The sequence below is a fragment of the Paroedura picta genome, chromosome 3 (assembly GCF_049243985.1).
Source record: "Paroedura picta isolate Pp20150507F chromosome 3, Ppicta_v3.0, whole genome shotgun sequence".
NCBI classification, from domain to species: domain Eukaryota; kingdom Metazoa; phylum Chordata; class Lepidosauria; order Squamata; family Gekkonidae; genus Paroedura; species Paroedura picta.
This window is the reverse complement of record NC_135371.1, coordinates 117,214,484-117,231,041: the sequence shown is the minus strand read 5'-3', so window position 1 is coordinate 117,231,041 and position 16,558 is coordinate 117,214,484. Positions and strand designations below refer to the sequence as shown.

At 43.8% G+C, this 16,558-nt stretch overlaps 1 protein-coding gene and 1 long non-coding RNA gene across 7 annotated transcripts in view; one reads left to right on the top strand and one right to left on the bottom strand.

Annotated features, from left to right (window-relative positions):
* Positions 1–2,380: 2,380 nt before the first annotated feature.
* Positions 2,381–16,558, top strand: part of LOC143832629 (uncharacterized) — a 20,208-nt gene continuing 6,030 nt past the window's right edge. For 2 of the 6 annotated variants that reach the window (XM_077327315.1, XM_077327314.1), the window contains exons 1-7: positions 2,384–2,555; positions 3,628–3,732; positions 5,775–5,843; positions 7,009–7,080; positions 13,177–13,302; positions 13,825–13,950; positions 14,472–14,585. In XM_077327315.1, coding sequence (XP_077183430.1) covers positions 2,471–2,555; positions 3,628–3,732; positions 5,775–5,843; positions 7,009–7,080; positions 13,177–13,302; positions 13,825–13,950; positions 14,472–14,585 — 697 coding nt within the window. In that variant the 5' untranslated portion in view covers positions 2,384–2,470. Of the gene's footprint in view, positions 2,556–3,627; positions 3,733–5,774; positions 5,844–7,008; positions 7,081–13,176; positions 13,303–13,824; positions 13,951–14,471; positions 14,586–14,736; positions 16,293–16,558 lie in introns of those variants that run through there. The other 4 variants (XM_077327318.1, XM_077327317.1, XM_077327319.1 and 1 more) reach the window with 3 other exon arrangements.
* The window catches only part of LOC143832634 (uncharacterized), a 24,376-nt gene continuing 14,085 nt past the window's right edge, over positions 6,268–16,558 (bottom strand). The window contains exon 3 of the long non-coding RNA XR_013229337.1: positions 6,268–6,628. This is a non-coding gene — a long non-coding RNA (uncharacterized LOC143832634). The remainder of the gene's footprint in view (positions 6,629–16,558) is intronic.

Sequence of the window (16,558 nt, the reverse complement as noted above, 5' to 3'; positions counted from 1 at the left end):
CAAACACCCCCCCCCCCAACTGAAACTAGCCTCCCACCAAAAAACACCTACAACTACCAAACAACCAGCAGCCACCCAGGGCATGAAGCCCAAAGGTGGCAACTGAGAAAACCTGAGGAAACCCAAAACAATCAAACAACCCCCCCAAAAAAACAGTACAACTTCAAAATACAAGCCCCCAACCCCCACCCCCAAAATACTTTTAAATAAAACCAAACAGCAAACAACACTTTAAACACAATAAAAACAGCAAACACAATTCCCTAACCACCCCAGGCCCCCACCCACAGAAACCCGAAGGCACAAAACTTTGGAAAAGAGGAGGGAGAGAGAGGGAGAAGAGGGAGGGAAAAAAGAGAAAAATAGGAAAGGAGAGAAAAAAACCCTAAAACAAGCTGTTTGCTGTCTTCTCCTGCCATGTCCAGGCCAGGTCCAGGAAGCCCAGGAGGGTCCAGCAGGCAGGCAGGCAGAAAGGCCGCTCAACCAGGCAGGGAGCTTGGGAGCAGCACAGCCAGCCAGCCAGAGCTCAAGTCAGCTCCAGCAAGCAGCCCCTTGCTTTATGTAGCCTCCTCTTGGGCAGGTTACAAAGCAAGGGGATTTAAAAATCAAAAGTCTTCAGTGAGTGGCCAGAATGCCTGAGCTGAAAAGCTACAACCATTCTGATTGGCCACTCACTCCCCCCTCCCCCCGCCACCATTTTAGGCGGCAAAAAATCAGGGGGAAAAAAGGGGGGGCAGCCAGATGGCTGCCTGGCCTCTGACTCTGCCGAATCGATTCGGATCCGAATAGATTTGGCAGCCTGAATCGCCGAACCTCAACGATTCGGACCATTTCTAAGGTCTAGGGGCCCGATTTGGACCGTTTCTGATTCGGAAACGTCCGAATCGGGCACGATTTGGGCGATCACCCATCCCTACTCCCAATTCATGCAAGGCATCCCATAGTTTTTTGTGATCAACACAGTCAAACTTAGAATATTTAGAATAATCAGTAAAGAATAATCAGATAAGGTTCCACATATTTTTGTTAAATTGTAAAATACGGTATGGATCCTAATCCTAATTCTGTCAGGTGGATCAATAACTGATTGACAAATCGTACCCAGAGGGTACTTGTTAATGGTTCAGCATCTTCTTGGAAAAGAGTGACAAGTGGAGTACCCCAAGGATCTGACCTGGAGCCTGTGTTGTTCAATAGTGGGCTAAACTGAATAAAATGGTTCAGTAGGGACAAATGTAAAGTTCTGCATTTAGGTAGGAAAAACCAAATACACCAATATAAGATGGGGGAGACTTGTCTTAGGAGTAGCATGTGCGAAAAGGATCTAGGAGTCTTAGTAGACCATACATTGAACATGAGTCAGCAGTGTGACTCAGTGGCTAAAAAGGCGAATGGGATTTTGGGCTGTATCAAATGGAATATCGTGTCCAGATCACGGGAGGTCATGGTACCGCTTTACTCTGCTCTGGTTCGGCCTCACTTGGAGTACTGTGTTCAGTTTTGGGCACCCCAATTTAAGAGGGATGTTGACAAACTAGAACGTATCCAGAGGAGGGCAACAAAGATGGTAAGGAGCTTGGAGACCAAGACATATGAAGAAAGGTTGGGGGAGCTTGGTCTGTTTAGCCTAGAGAGGAGACGACTGAGAGGGTGTCTGATAACCATCTTCCAGTATTTAAAAGGGTGCCATACAGAGGATGGAGCAGAATCTTTCTCTCTTGCCCCGGAGGGACAGACTAGAACGAATGGGTTGAAATTAATTCAAAAGGTTTTTCGGTTAACCATCCGGAAGAAGTTCCTGACAGTTAGAGCGGTTTCTCAGTGGAACAGGCTTCCTTGGGAGGTGGTGGGTTCTCCATCTTTTGAAATTTTAAAACAGAGGCTAGATAGCCATCTGACAGAGAGGCTGATTCTGTGAAGGCAAAGGGGTGGCAGGTTACAGTAGATGAGCGATTGGGATGTGAGTGTCCTGCATAGTGCAGGGGGCTGGACTAGATGACCCATGAGGTCCCTTCCATCTCTATGATTCTATGATAGATGGCCTTTTGATATTCATGTTTTTTTTTCAAGAATCCAATGCAAATGTGCAATGTGGTCTCGGGTGCCACGACCATATCAAAAACCAGCCTGGACATCCGGTAGCTGAGCATCAATGATTGATTTGAGATGGTTCTGAATGATCTTCAATAAGATTTTACTTACATGGGAGATCAGGGCTACAGTTCGATAGTTTGAGCTATAGCAATATACAATACATGTTCCAAAGTAAATAAATTGATAATTTTTTTTTTAATTATCCTTTTCTACTTGTGATAGAATTTGGTTTGTGGAATTGTTTCAGTGCGGAACTACATTGCATAATTTCCTGAGGAAAGCCTTTCAGGACGATTCCGTGGGGTATTCATTTGTGTACTGACGACGCTTCCTTCATATAAAAGCTGCTCTCAAAGGCTTTTTCACAACTGAAGAAATGGAAACATCCTACACCAAATGGAACAACTCAGAGCAAGTTAATGTCTTAATGGAGGGACAGAACAAAGCACAGGAAAGTAAAGGTACAGTGGATGAACCAATGGCTAGAGAATGACTTTCTGAGAAGTCAGCATGGATGCTAGAACAATTAGTTCAGGGAGAGAATGGCATACTGAACAGCATTTATTGGAAGAGGAAAGATTATTATATAATATAAAAGTAAAAATCTATTAGTAAAATGATCTGATTGAGTGGACATATCTGTGGGTTGGAATTATTTATGTTGGGGTTCACATTCAGATTTTGTTTTTGGCCCAGAAGCAATACATTTTGTATCAGAGGCTAGAGCCACTAAAATGTTTTCTTTATGGAATTCTGAAATATCCATTACTGCAGAATACTTAATTTCTATTGTAAAAGATAAAGGTATCCCCTGTGCAAGCACCGGGTCATGTCTGACCCTTGGGGTGATGCCCTCTAGAGTTTTCATGGCAGACTCAATATGGAATGGTTTGCCAGTGCCTTCCCCAGTCATTACCGTTTACCCCCCAGCAAGCTGGGTACTCATTTTACCAACCTCGGAAGGATGGAAGGCTGAATCAACCTTGACCCAGTTGCTGGGATTGAGCTCCCAGCCTCAAGGGCAGAGCTTTCAGACTGCATGTCTGCTGCCTTACCACTCTGCGCCACAAGAGGCTCTTATAATTTCTATTGTACAGCCACATAAATCCCAACTTTTTGGATTCTGAGAGGTAAACACAAATGCTGGAGATCAATTGTAGTTCTGGGAGATCTTGAGGCCCCATCTGGAGGGGGATGATCTAGCTGGATGATGTTGTATGCTCTTTCTGCTTGTATGAGTGAATCCCTGGATTCAACATGTTGTGCACTTTGACTGCTAGATGTATCTACCTCAGTGACACATAAAACTGAATTTTGGTATCTGGTTTTCTTCTACATATTCCATCTTTAATGGACACTAATGACAATTTAAATTACAATCCAGCTATAGGTGCATTTCACTCCTCCATCTCTTACTCCTCTTTCATTGCTGATTCCTATTTTACTCATGAATTTCCTAGACATTTGGTTTGTGGGGTAGACACATGTGGTAAGAGATATTCTAAAAACTAACCACTAGTTTTGCTTGCACAGGTTTTCATAACTCAGAGTTCTTCAAAAGGAAAGTTATCTACTCTGTTATCCTAGGCATTGGCTTTTTGTCAATTATAGCTCTCCACTCTCAAAGCCTCATAAATGGTAAGTTTCTCCAGAAGAGGAACCAATGTTCTTATAAGGGCACTATGTTCTTGCTACTTAACTTTGAAAATCAAAAGGTAGTGCATTCTGTCAATGTATTCCAGCAACAATATCCTTGTTTCTCTAGCACAGAAACTCTCAGTGGTTTGGCAAATTAAATCACTGTTATAACTGAATAAAAATTAGTTTTCCTTGACCTAGTACCTTTTTTGTAACCATAAGCAGCTGTCCTACAGGGATTTGTCTCCATATGGATGTCTCTCAATGTTGTTGAATACTTTTATCTTACTTTTAGTTCATTTCTAATATTTTGAAATATTTGTTACATAAACTAAGACTGATCAGAAATTTACTAAATAAAATTCTGATGGGAAAGTAAACATCTGGATTCAGAGGAATGTGGACATGCAAGAAATTTTGTTAGAACTTTTCCTGTAAATTTCCCATGAACTTTATTAAACAATATTCTTTTGAACATTCACATTGGTACCCAAAGGAGGGGAAACTGGCTTGATCAGATATGCTAGGAGCTGCTGTCATGGAAAAACAGAAAGTTATGTATGTGCATGAATGCATTCATGGACACAGCCTTGCTATGCATAGTCTATGTTATAGCTAGGGATGCTAGACTCCAGGAGGGACCTGGGGATCACCCAAAATTACAGCTCATCTCCAGGCAACAGAGATAAATTCCCCTGGAGAAAATGGTTGCTTAGAAGGTGGGCTATATGGTATTATACCCCATGGAAGTCACTTCCCTCCCCAAACCCGGCAGTCTGCAGGTTGCACTCCCAAGGTCTCCAGATTTTTCCCAATCTGAAGCTCGTGACCCTAGCATAGCTATGGTACTCTGATTAATGCTGGAGAAGGTTCATACAGTCTCCAAGTCTCCAACAGAATTTCAGTTCTTAGACATTTGTGTATATGCAGCAAAATAATACATGCAATGGCGCTAACAAATTATTTATTTAATTTATATCCTGCCCTCCCAACGAACCAGCTCAGGGCAGTGTACAACATCTCATTCACATAAAATGATTAAAAGTTAATAAAATTACAGTTAAAAGTTGGTTTATAGCAGCAATTGATTTGAGTACTAAACCTTAGTACCAATTGTCAGCACTAAGAGTCCCAGTTTTTGAAAGCTCTTCTGGAACAAGAGGGGGCATCTCTCTGAAGGGGAGGGCCCAGTTCATGTTACTAGTTCACGGACTCCAACCCAAAGCCTAGTGGAATATTTTCAAAAAGGGGCAGGTTTAACAAGCCAATGAGAGACCTTCTTCAATTATGACTATGATATGTATATCGGAGCTAACATGTGCTAACTGAATATGATTGGATGGCCTAGCATTTGGTTGCTAAAATAACTCATTTCAGATTATTCTTATTTCCCAACATAACCCTCTGAGCCTAATTGGTTACATCTGTTAATGCAAGGACCTAAAAAGGGGGGGGGGCTGTAAAAATTGGGTTTGGAGGGGTGTTGGCCTACCTCACTTTATTCAGACTGTTTTGTAGAACAAAATCTAAAAATGGGACACTTTACAGTAGAAGAATACCATACAGAAATTCAGATAGTACTGTTAGAGAATGGGGATTATTCAATTACAGACACATACAAATACAAAGCCTGTTATACTGGTATAACAGAAGTGAAGAGTAAAACAAGAATAAAATACAGTCACAGTGTGGAACCAGATTCAAATGAGTAGCCGTGTTGGTCTGAAGAAGCATACTAAAATCAGAGTCCAGTAGCACCTTTAAGACCAACAGAGATTTATTCAAGGCCTGAGCTTTCGAATGCAAGTACTTAGTCTGAGGAAGAGTGCTTGCACTTGAAAGCTCACGCCTTGAATAAATCTTTGTTGGTCTTAAAGGTGCTACTGGACTCTGATTTTAGTGTGGAACCAGGTTTGCAAAACAGTTACAGACTATCAATTACTTTATGACTGAGCCTGAGAGCCATGGAGATTCTTAGAAGGTGTGTGCATAAGGAGGCAAAATGTTTGATCCTTGAACTGAAAGACCGGTCTTGTGTCTAGATTCAAAGATGTTCAAAGAGATCGACATGCGCAATGCTCAGTCATCAAACTCGTCACTGTGCTTTAACTGTAAGTTATTCTGTCATTATATTTCATTATCCATTGTTGTTCCTCTATATATTTATGAAACAGCCTAGGGGGTGGGACGTGTCCGGCTGTCCAAGTTGGAATAGGGCCAATTAGGGTGCAGCCAGCTTTGCCCTGATTGGCCCTGCCCCTGCAGCTCCCGCCCCCCATCCCTGGACGGACGCCTCAGTGCCTGGAGCCAGCAGCAGGTAAGGGGAGAGGCCCTGGGCAAAGGATTGTGGTGGACGGCCTCCTAACAAGGGCCTCTTGGCCTGCGAGGCTGGCCCTGCTGATAAGGGCCCCCCGGCCTGCTGACTCCTCATTAAGGACTGCTAAGGAGCTGACTAGCTGACTGCTAAGGAGCTCTGTCCCGGCCCTGATAATGAGCTGCCCAGCCCCTGCCCTACTTGATCAGACTGTGAGCTGTCGCCCAAGGCCACCTTAAGCTGCCTGGCCAGGGTCCAGGGGACCCTTTCAAGGCCCATTCTTAGGAACGGGCTTTGAAGCTAGTATTTTAATAAAGACAGAAATCCTTGATAGAAACTCTGATTTATTTTATGAACATACTTAAAGTGTTACATTTGCTGTTTTAAAAACATGCTCAGGAAAGGGCCAATCAACTGGATAGCGATAGTAGATGTCTTGGTAGTCCTGGAATGATTAGATGCAAGTATGCAACCATGGGAAAGATCATGGGAGCTCTTCACGATGTGGTATTCTTGCTCACATAAGACCCTTTTCACATGCTAAAAGTACATGCCAATCATTGGCATTGGCATTATCCTGTCCTAAAATATTTAAACACAAATATCGAAATGTCAAGTCAGAATCAGGGATAGCAAATCCCATTAAAATTAACTGATGCTACGCAAGATCCCTAGTATGCTCATGGAGCGGCAGCCCCTAATCTGGAGAACCGGGTTTCATTTCCCACTCCTCTACAATCAACCAGCTGACCTCAGAGTTCTCTCAGTTCTCTTAGAGCTCTCTTAGCCCTACTCACCTCACAGGGTGCCTGTTGTGGGCAGAAGAGTAGTAGGCAATTGTAAGACACTTTGAAACTCCTTCTGCAGCTGCTATTGTTGCTGCTGCTGTCATCTTTTCCAATGGGGTTTATGCAGAACTCAACATATACATTTCTAAACAAACTGTCATCTGCTATCTTCAGCGTCAAAAGAAATATCCGAAAGTGGTCTGAAGATCGACTTGTTCCACGCAGAGTCAAGGAATGAATCTGCAGGTAAGTGGTAGCCTCTGTGCAAGGTTGGCTGGGGCCATCACTAGCTTTCCTCTTCATATTTCCAATAGGCTCCAAAGAAATGAATGAAAAGTCAAGCAAATCCTTAGAAGTCACAGAAATATCTTGAGAAATCCTGTTCTTAAAAAAGAAAGAAAAGAAAAGAAAGGAGATCAGTGCAAACCAGTGCCCCTTGTGAGGCAGTGTACCCCCTGACCGTAGCCTGGGTAGCACGTGTCCTAGTGAGAACAAATTGGGATACAACTCAGGGAGACATTCAAGAAAGATGGGATCGTGGTGTGAGCTTAGACTGTTATTTTTATGTTGGCTTTAATGGTTATTGTGTTTGTAAAATAAAAGGAGAAATAATTTCCCTCTTTTTGGAAATGAAACACAGAGAATAGATCAGAATACTCCTCTTTGTTGTAGTTTGGGCACCTTAATTCTGGATGAATGCTTTGGGAGTTACCATAATAAAAGAGCAGGCACAAGCTTATTCAAACATTATGGTGTGGTATGAAGCTGAGGGCATTTCTCTCAGTGTTTGTAAACCGCTTTGAGACTCCTTTGGGTAGTAAACAGCAGAGTACAACAGTGGGACATCAGGGAAAGAAACATGTGGGCACATAACATTTTAGCAACAGTGGGGGAAAAATGGAGACAGAAGGAGCAGGGTGGACAGCTGTGTACTGTGACTACCCCATGTAGATTAGGGCAGGGGGACATTTTGGTGTCTGTGGCCTAATTCACACAAGATGGGATATGAGGTTGAACGCAGAATGGGAGGGAATTGGCTGCCATGTTGTTGTTGTTAGGTGCAAAGTCGTGTCCGACCCACCGCGACCCCATGGACAATGATCCTCCAGGCCTTCCTGCCCTCTACCATTCCCCGGAGTCCATTTAAGTTTGCACCGACTGCTTCAGTGACTCTATCCAGCCACTTCATTCTATGTCATCCCCTTCTTCTTTTGCCCTCAATCGCTCCCAGCATTAGGCTCTTCTCCAGGGAGTCCTTCCTTCTCATGAGGTGGCCAAAGTATCTGAGTTTCATCTTCAGGATCTGGCCTTCTAAAGAGCAGTCAGGGCTGATCTCCTCTAGGACTGACCGGTTTGTTCGCCTTGCAGTCCAAGGGACTCGCAAGAGTCTTCTCCAGCACCAGAGTACAAAAACCTCAATTCTTTGACACTTGGCCTTCCTAATGGTCCAACTTTCACAGCCATACATTGCAACTGGGAATACCATAAAGGTAAAGGTATCCCCTGTGCAAGCACCGAGTCATGTCTGACCCTTGGGGTGACGCCCTCTAGCGTTTTCATGGCAGACTCAATACGGGGTGGTTTGCCAGTGCCTTCCCCAGTCATTACCATTTACACCCCAGCAAGCTGGGTACTCATTTTACCGACCTCGGAAGGATGGAAGGCTGAGTCAACCTTGAGCCGGCTGCTGGGATTGAACTCCCAACCTCATGGGCAAAGCTTTCAGGCGGCTGCCTTACCACTCTGCGCCACAAGAGGCTCTTGGGAATACCATAGCCTTGACTAAATGCACTTTTGTTGGCAGGGTGAAGTTTCTGCTTTTTAGGATGCTGTCTAGATTTGCCATAGCTTTCCACTATTAAAAGCGTCTTTTAATTTCTTTGCTGCAGTCCCCATCTGCAGTGATCTTGGAGCCCAGGAAAATAAAATCTCTCACTATCTCAATTTCTTCCCCATCTACTGGGGAAGTAGATTTCTTCCCCATCTACTGGGCTGCCATGTAATCTCCCCCTAAGAAGAGTCTCCAGTCTGATTTTTCCTTCACATATCTAAAGATATGGCTCTTGAACGCTCATCTGTAACCACTATGCCACAATTCCCAAAGGTCAGTCCTCTGCCACACTGAAAAAACATTCCAAACCCCAGCTTCTTGATACCCATCTCTCTACTCCCATGCCCTCATTTGTCACCATGCCATCACAACCCCTCCCCCACCACAACACACACATTCAACCTCATGCTCTTACAGACTGGACAACCCCTCCACTTCCTCTTCCCACCAAGCTCTAGTGCCCATTGTTCTAATACCTACAAAGTCTGAATTGCCCATCCATGCCACAGCCCTCTGCAATCACACACCTTCATGCCCAGCCACACAGCCACAACCCAAACAACACACCCATGCATCCACATATCCTTCCAGAATCAACAACTCCTGACTTACTTTTACCACCCCCACTCTAGTGCCCTTTGTATTCCTGAATACAATGGGCTTTGCCCCTAGTAATAATATAAATTACAAGCAATTTATAAAAGCAATTAAAAGCAAAACTGAAATGAAGATTAAAACGATAAATAAGTCCTAGGGTAGGAAGTAGGAAGTGCTGAGAAAAATAAATACATTCAGACAATGGTATTTCTACATCCATGACACTAAAAATTAGATAGTAACCCAGCGACTGGAAAGCCTGTGGAGAAAGTCTGAGATTCTGGTTTAAACATAAAACTGAATATCAAACAGATGAGGCTGCATCTGTGAATGTGTTAGTTTCTCATGCAAAGTGGGGCAGTAAAATTATCACCAAGCAAACTCAAACTGAAACTATTTGATGGCACTATATTCAGAACACAAAGGCAAATGTGTACTGGAGGCAGAACGCCCAAGAAAAGGAGGTTAGCTGGAATTCCAGACTGTAATTTCCAAGCAGCATCCCATCCTGTCATCAAGTAACAGTGAACTCCTGAAACTTGTAACATTAATCGCAAGCCATTCATGAAACTGGTATTGAAGCTAACAGTAGCTTTGCTCAGAGACATGTTCAATACGATATATTAAAGGAACAGATCCTCAAAACACACAGTCTTCTTTGACCTTGCAAAACCTAGCACATTGGCAGTGCTAGATGCAAAAATAAATCTTATTAGATGAAAGAACAGCTATCTTGTATTTTGAACCCCAGAAGGCTGTTAACAGATGGCTGGCTATGGATGCCTTTTGGAATAAAGGCAGCGGTAGAGAACTATCAGTGTCATCAACAGGATGTGTTGGTGTATGTTACAGGAATACGTGTCCATGCAAATGACATTTTCATGTATGGCTGTTGAAACACTACAGAGGTGGTGTTGTTGAGAACCATGAATGTAAGCTGATCTGTCTCCTGGAAAGGGTTGGATAAGTCAATCTCAACAACAGCAAAAGCAGCAACTGACAGCAGTACCCTACATGAGTCATCTCTTAACATCTCATGGTTTGCAGCCAGACCCTGAAGAGAATAGCACTACAGCAAATGCCAAAACCATCCAACACCAGTATCCGGGGCAGTTACTAGGACTTGTCAGTTATCTGGGAAAATTTATTTCAAGCCCATGTCCTGTACATTTACTACTGACACAAAGGGGTATGCAGGTAGACAAAATCACAAATGAGTTCACCCGATAGTTCATTGGAAAATCTCAGACATCTCAGATGTGGCAGACAATGATCTACAAGATCCTTCTGCTATCAAGCACTTCTAAACAATCTACATTATAGATCACACCCAGAAGCAGGGGATTTAACAGTGTAGTCCTGAACTGAGGAGTGCAAGTGCTCAGGGAGATTACCAGCCACTATGCCAACAGATCCTGGAATTACATCAGTGCATCCTGACCATATGCCAGCATAGCTCCCAAGAACAAAGCCATAACAGCTGGATGAGAGTGTGCTTGTGCTGTGGCCACCACAAGGCCACCAGTTTACCCACTAGTATGCCAGCATGAAAAGGCGAATTCCTGAGGATGGTGATTAAATGGCTTCCTTAGCCAATCCAGAGGCATAGTTTATGCTGCCACTGCCAAGATGCTATTGCAATGAAACCTGAGATATAACTCACAGGCAGCTGTTATGCAGGCATCACATCCCCATGGCCCAAGGACCACAGGAGGTCAATGACTGGTGTGGCCCGCACCCATCCATGCGGGCCAGAAGCAGGTAATTAAAATCCCATCCCCTGCACCACCAATCCAAAGGCTAAATTTTATGGTATGGGGCCTATGAGACCTAGTATCTACTCCATGGTGGAAAAGGCATATAGTACAGGTGGAACACTGCACTGACAGAGCAAAGATGAAGAGAGACAGCCACAGAGGGCCAGCAGACCACTGTGGGTCTGATTCACGTCAATCTTACTGCAAGGGGCACCTCAAGTGTTTCTCACTGGCATGACAACCATGACTAGATAAGGCAGCAGCCTGTGGTCAGTCAGAAGAAACCAGGGACATCAGTCATGGGACTCCCTATCACATAGCAAGGTAGGTACAATGCTATTCCACACTAAATGGACTTCTACCCATACATCTGCCTCTATCCACCCCTCTGATAAACAGGAACTTGACTTTGTGCTTGTCATGCCCCTGGTGCCACCTCCTGTCTCCCAGGAGTTGCCACACCAACTGGGCCTGAAGCTGAGCCAGCTCTGGCAGAAGAGAGAGGGGCTTCTGAATGTGCAGCAGGGGAAAGCAGCACAAGTCAGCCAGGCTCTTCCCAAGAGGCATCTTTGGTGCATCCGCAGATGCATTCCAGCCCTGACAGCTCACCTGAACGACGCAGACGAGCAGAAGGGTGGTGTTTGCTGAGGAGCCAGAGACTGCAGGCATGCTGTCAAAGTAGATGGGGCCCACCTGGGATAGTTCCTGGGGAGGATGCGTGAGTCCTTCCCCAGGTGTGGCCAATTAGCTGGGCTGCTTTTAGGAGAGACAGCAGCAGCTCTTTGGCGTGGATGCAATCTATGCAGAAACCCTCCTGTCTGGCTTGGATTCCTTGGTCTGCGAACTCCCATTGGCTTCCCTGGCAAATGGCTTTTGATTACACACCTGGTAATTGGACTGGCTTTGTTAAATATATGCTTATCTGGACTCTGACCTTGGCTTTCCCTCAACTACTCTTTGCCCTGCCTTAACTCTGCTTGCTTTGATTCCTAACGACTTGGACTGGACTTTGACTTTGCTCTGGTGTGGACTCCAGGTAGGCTCTGAGGTCCAGGCACCTCCTGCCCCTGGGTGTGGCCAGCTAGGGCAGCATAGTGCTAGAGAAACTAGATGAGCTGGGAAGAAGGAATAATAGAATCCCCAAACATGTGATACAGGAATTGGAAAAGTTACAGAATTAAACAGGACAGGGACATTTGCAAAATTAATATTTTCAGTTTTTAACTGATTGGGATTGCATAGTGGTTACATATCACAAAGAGTCATTTGCACTGGAGTACCATGAACTGCTAAGGCTCTCAAGGGATGTATTTCTGCTATTAATTACTTGATTTGTATGGAAACAGGACATCAAAATAGGGAAGACTAACATGTTGTTGTTGTTGTTACTCCTGGGAACCAGCTCATAGCAGGTTACAATAGTAGTCCATAAACACTAAAAAACCCATTAAACATTAAATATAAGGGCATAAAAATACAGAGAACATAAGAAATAGAAGAAATAGAACATGGCAGTGTAACTCGTCTACCTTTCCCCCCAACACAACACCCAACAGGGGAAGGTGTGGGGGAGCCGGAAGAGTTCTGTCTTGCAGGCCCTGCAGAATGCTGAAAGCTTCCGCAGGGCCCGCAGCTCTTCTGGGAGCTCATTCCACCAGGTGGGGGCCAGGACTGAAAAGGTCCTGGCCCTCAATGAGGCCAAGCAAGCTTCTCTGGGGCAGAGAATGACCAGCAGTTAGTACCCGCAGAGCGCAAAGAAGTGTCCTCATTTCCTATGACAAAACCAGGCATTATAGATAACCTACATCAAGAAGATTGTTTCAAAGGGCAGCCATCTTTGTCTGCGTATTTGGGGGGTATAAGCTTTGAGAGTCAAATCTGATGAAGGGAGCTTTGATGCTCAAAGGTTTGTACCCCGAAAGTCTTGTGGGTTCCTAAGTTGCTGCTGGACTCCAATCTAACTCTTCTTCAGGAAAGTATCTAGGAACCAATAGGCTGTGGGAAAATGCCTAGGATCAAACTAAACAGGATGCAAGAGATCTGTGACTGGAGGCTAAGCATGAAGGAGGGATATGTCAGTTGGCTTCTTAGGCAGGTACCCTGAAGTATTATTTTAAAATTAATCAGCAGTTTCTGTTCATGTTTACTGTTCCTTAGCTGCTCGGGTGACCAAAGAGAACTTGATTCCTTCTTTGTTGGAGGAGGTGGCATTGCTGAGAGAAGAAAACAAAAGAATTGCTGAAGATGCGACAATGGTGCTAGAAGGATTGCACAATTTGACAGGTGAGGGACACCATGCAGAGATCCTGTTCAAGTGCTTTTCACTGATGCAGCCAGCAAATAGAAAATTATATCTCATTTATATCTGTTTGATGTGTATTTCTCCAAAAGGTTAAAATAGAGCATAATGTAAGTATTATAAAAGCTACTTACCGTCTTCTACAAATTGGTAGAATTGATGGGGATTGAGGAGGATTATGGGTGATCCTTGCCAGCCCTCTAGTACTGACTTTAAAAAATGAAAGGAAGTCATACCTTCCAGAACGGAGTGACAAAGGAAGCTTTGACATTCAAAGGTTTGTTGTACCCTTGAAAATCTTGTTGGGCTCTAAGATGCTGCTGGATCACCATCTAGCTTTTCTTCATCTAGGAACTGAAACATAATGCATAGGATTGAACAGGATGCAAGAGATCTGTGACTGGAGGCCAAGCATGAATGAATGGAGAGAGATGTCAGTTGGCTTCTTGGGAAGGTATCATCTTGAAATGCATCAGCAGTTTCTGTTCATGTTTATTGTTCCTTAGCTGCTCAGGTGACCAAAGAGAACTTGATTCCTTCTTTGTTGGAGGAGGTGGCATTGCTGAGAGAAGGAAACAAAAGAATTGCTGAAGATGCGACAATGGTGCTAGAAGGATTGCACAATTTGACAGGTGAGGGACACCATGCAGAGATGCTGTTCAAGTGCTTTTTACTGATGCAGCCAGCAAATAGAAAATTATATCTCATTTATATCTGTTTGATGTGTATTTCTCCAAAAGGAAAAATAGAGCATAATGTAAGTATTATAAAAGCTACTTACCATCTTCTACAAACTGGTAGAATTGATGGGGATTGAGGAGGATTATGGGTGATCCTTGCCAGCCCTCTAGTACTGACTTTAAAAAATGAAAGAAAGTCCTACTTTCCAGAACGGAGTGACAAAGGAAGCTTTGATGTTCAAAGGTTTGTTGTACCCTTGAAAATCTTATTGGGCTCTAAGATGCTGCTGGATCACCATCTAGCTTTTCTTCATCTAGGAACTGAAACATAATGCATAAGATTGAACAGGATGCAAGAGATCTGTGACTGGAGGCCAAGCATGAATGAATGGAGAGAGATGTCAGTTGGCTTCTTGGGAAGGTATCATCTTGAAATGCATCAGCAGTTTCTGTTCTCATTTACTATTCCTTAGCTATTCAGGGGACCCAAGAGAACTTGATTCCTTCTTGGCAAGAGCTGAGAGAAGAAAACATAAAAATTGCTGAAGATGTGACAAGGGTGCTAGAAGGCTTACACAATTTAACAGGTAAGGGACACCATGCATAGACACTTATTTAAACAGACAGCAAATGAAAAGTTATATATTGTTTCTGCCTGTTTGATATGTAGTCCTCCAGGAGGAAAAAAGAGTGTAATGCAAGTATTTGAAGATTTTTACCATCTTTTCCATAAATCAGGAGACATGATGGGGATTGAGGAGGATTATGGCTGATGCTTGCTAGCCCTTCAGTACTGACTTCACAAGCAAAAGAAAGTCCTTCTGTGTGCAGCCTGGCAATGACTACCAAAGAGAATGGGGATGAGTCACTTCTGTGGATTACCTTTAAAGTATTTAACAGAAGTATTAAAGCAGGGAGAAGTATTGTGAAATTCCACAGATTTCATCCATCATTGTACCTGACAGGTTTATATTTATGTCTTTGGCTCCTTAGTATATTTGATGGATTGCTCACACAATAGATGCAATATTTCTAGAAATTCTGAAGCCATGGTACACTTCTCTTTGGAAGGGAAACAGAAATTTTGAGAAGAAACTGAAATAGCTGCCACATTTACTTTCCTATCAAACCTAAATTACTGTTACTTTTTAAGCAATAGACAATGCATAATTTACAACTTAGTTAACATATGAAAGTGTACTATTTGGCATATTTATGGAATATAAAACTATAAAATGTCTTAATTTTCTATAAGAAAAATTGTTAAGTACACCCAACTCTTGAGAAAAAAGTTGCAAACTGCTGTACTTTATGCTACTGCAGCTTATGTAGCATAATTTTTGCTATCTAAAAAGAAAGAATTATGAAAATTTATTTTATTTGTTTATATTTTTATACTGCCCTTCCCTACAGCTCTTGGCGGTTTACATAAAACACTGTAGAACATTTACATAGAACAATATCAATATAACAAATAAAATTAACATACCAACTAGAACACCATTTCAACAACAACTTTGACAATCCCTTGGTAGGTTCAACCTCTGAGTCTGGGGTGGGGGGACCTGTAGAAGTTTTGAGCCAGTCGGCCTCAAGCAAATACCTTGAAGGTAGAACACAAATTCTATGGTAATGAAAGTATATTATTCTGATAGTAACACTTTCACTCAGCCCCTATAGATAGGACTACCAGCATAGCTGGATATCAAATTTTAACACTGAAAGAACCAACTCTTTAATAATATATTGTAGGGCAGGAGGGCAATTTCTGGTGCACAAAGAACACACACACAAAAGTGTATAGATAGATTTTGGCATAAAACAGGGCCGCAGCTTTTATTGTTATACAAATTAAGCGTGGGCACACCGAAGGTGAGGGGGTGGATTCAGCTCTGCCCCTCCCCATGCTGCAGGCAGAAGACCACAGTCCCATGTGGAGGAAAAACCCATCAGCAGGCCCGCCTGCAGGGACTGAGAAACACCCGTTAAGCTCCCCCTAACCATCAGGCCTGCTGGACCCTGAGAAGTTAAAGCATAGGAAAGCCCCACAAACGTCAGCCTCTCTTGGAGCTCCCCCAGCCAACGCGCCATATGAGGCAGCCAACTCCCCGCCCAGGAAGCCAGCAACCAAGCACATGGGTAGCCTCTTAAGAAGACTCCCACAAATGGGCAGAACTCTGCACATGGGCACAGGCTCTGCCCAAAAGGATCCACCCCCACCATAAACCACCAGCTGTGACAAGGTATAGTAAGGCAAACAAAATGAGAACAGCAGCATGGAAGCATATTAAACAGGGTGGGTGGGAGGGTGGGAAGCAGCAAGAGCACAGCACAGCAGAAGAGACCTCGTGACTGCACCGGCCTCGTTTTATGGTTGCCGTGAAGTGCCCGCCCATCCCAAATCATGCGGCTCCTCATGAGGAGCCACACACAGGTAAGGGGGAAGCAGCTGCGTTCTTGTGTTTCCCTGCGCTCCTCTGCCGGCCGCAATGGCTGCCACTTGCTGAGAACAGCGGCCACACTTGTAGGGCAGGAGGGACGTTTCCGGCATATTAATTGT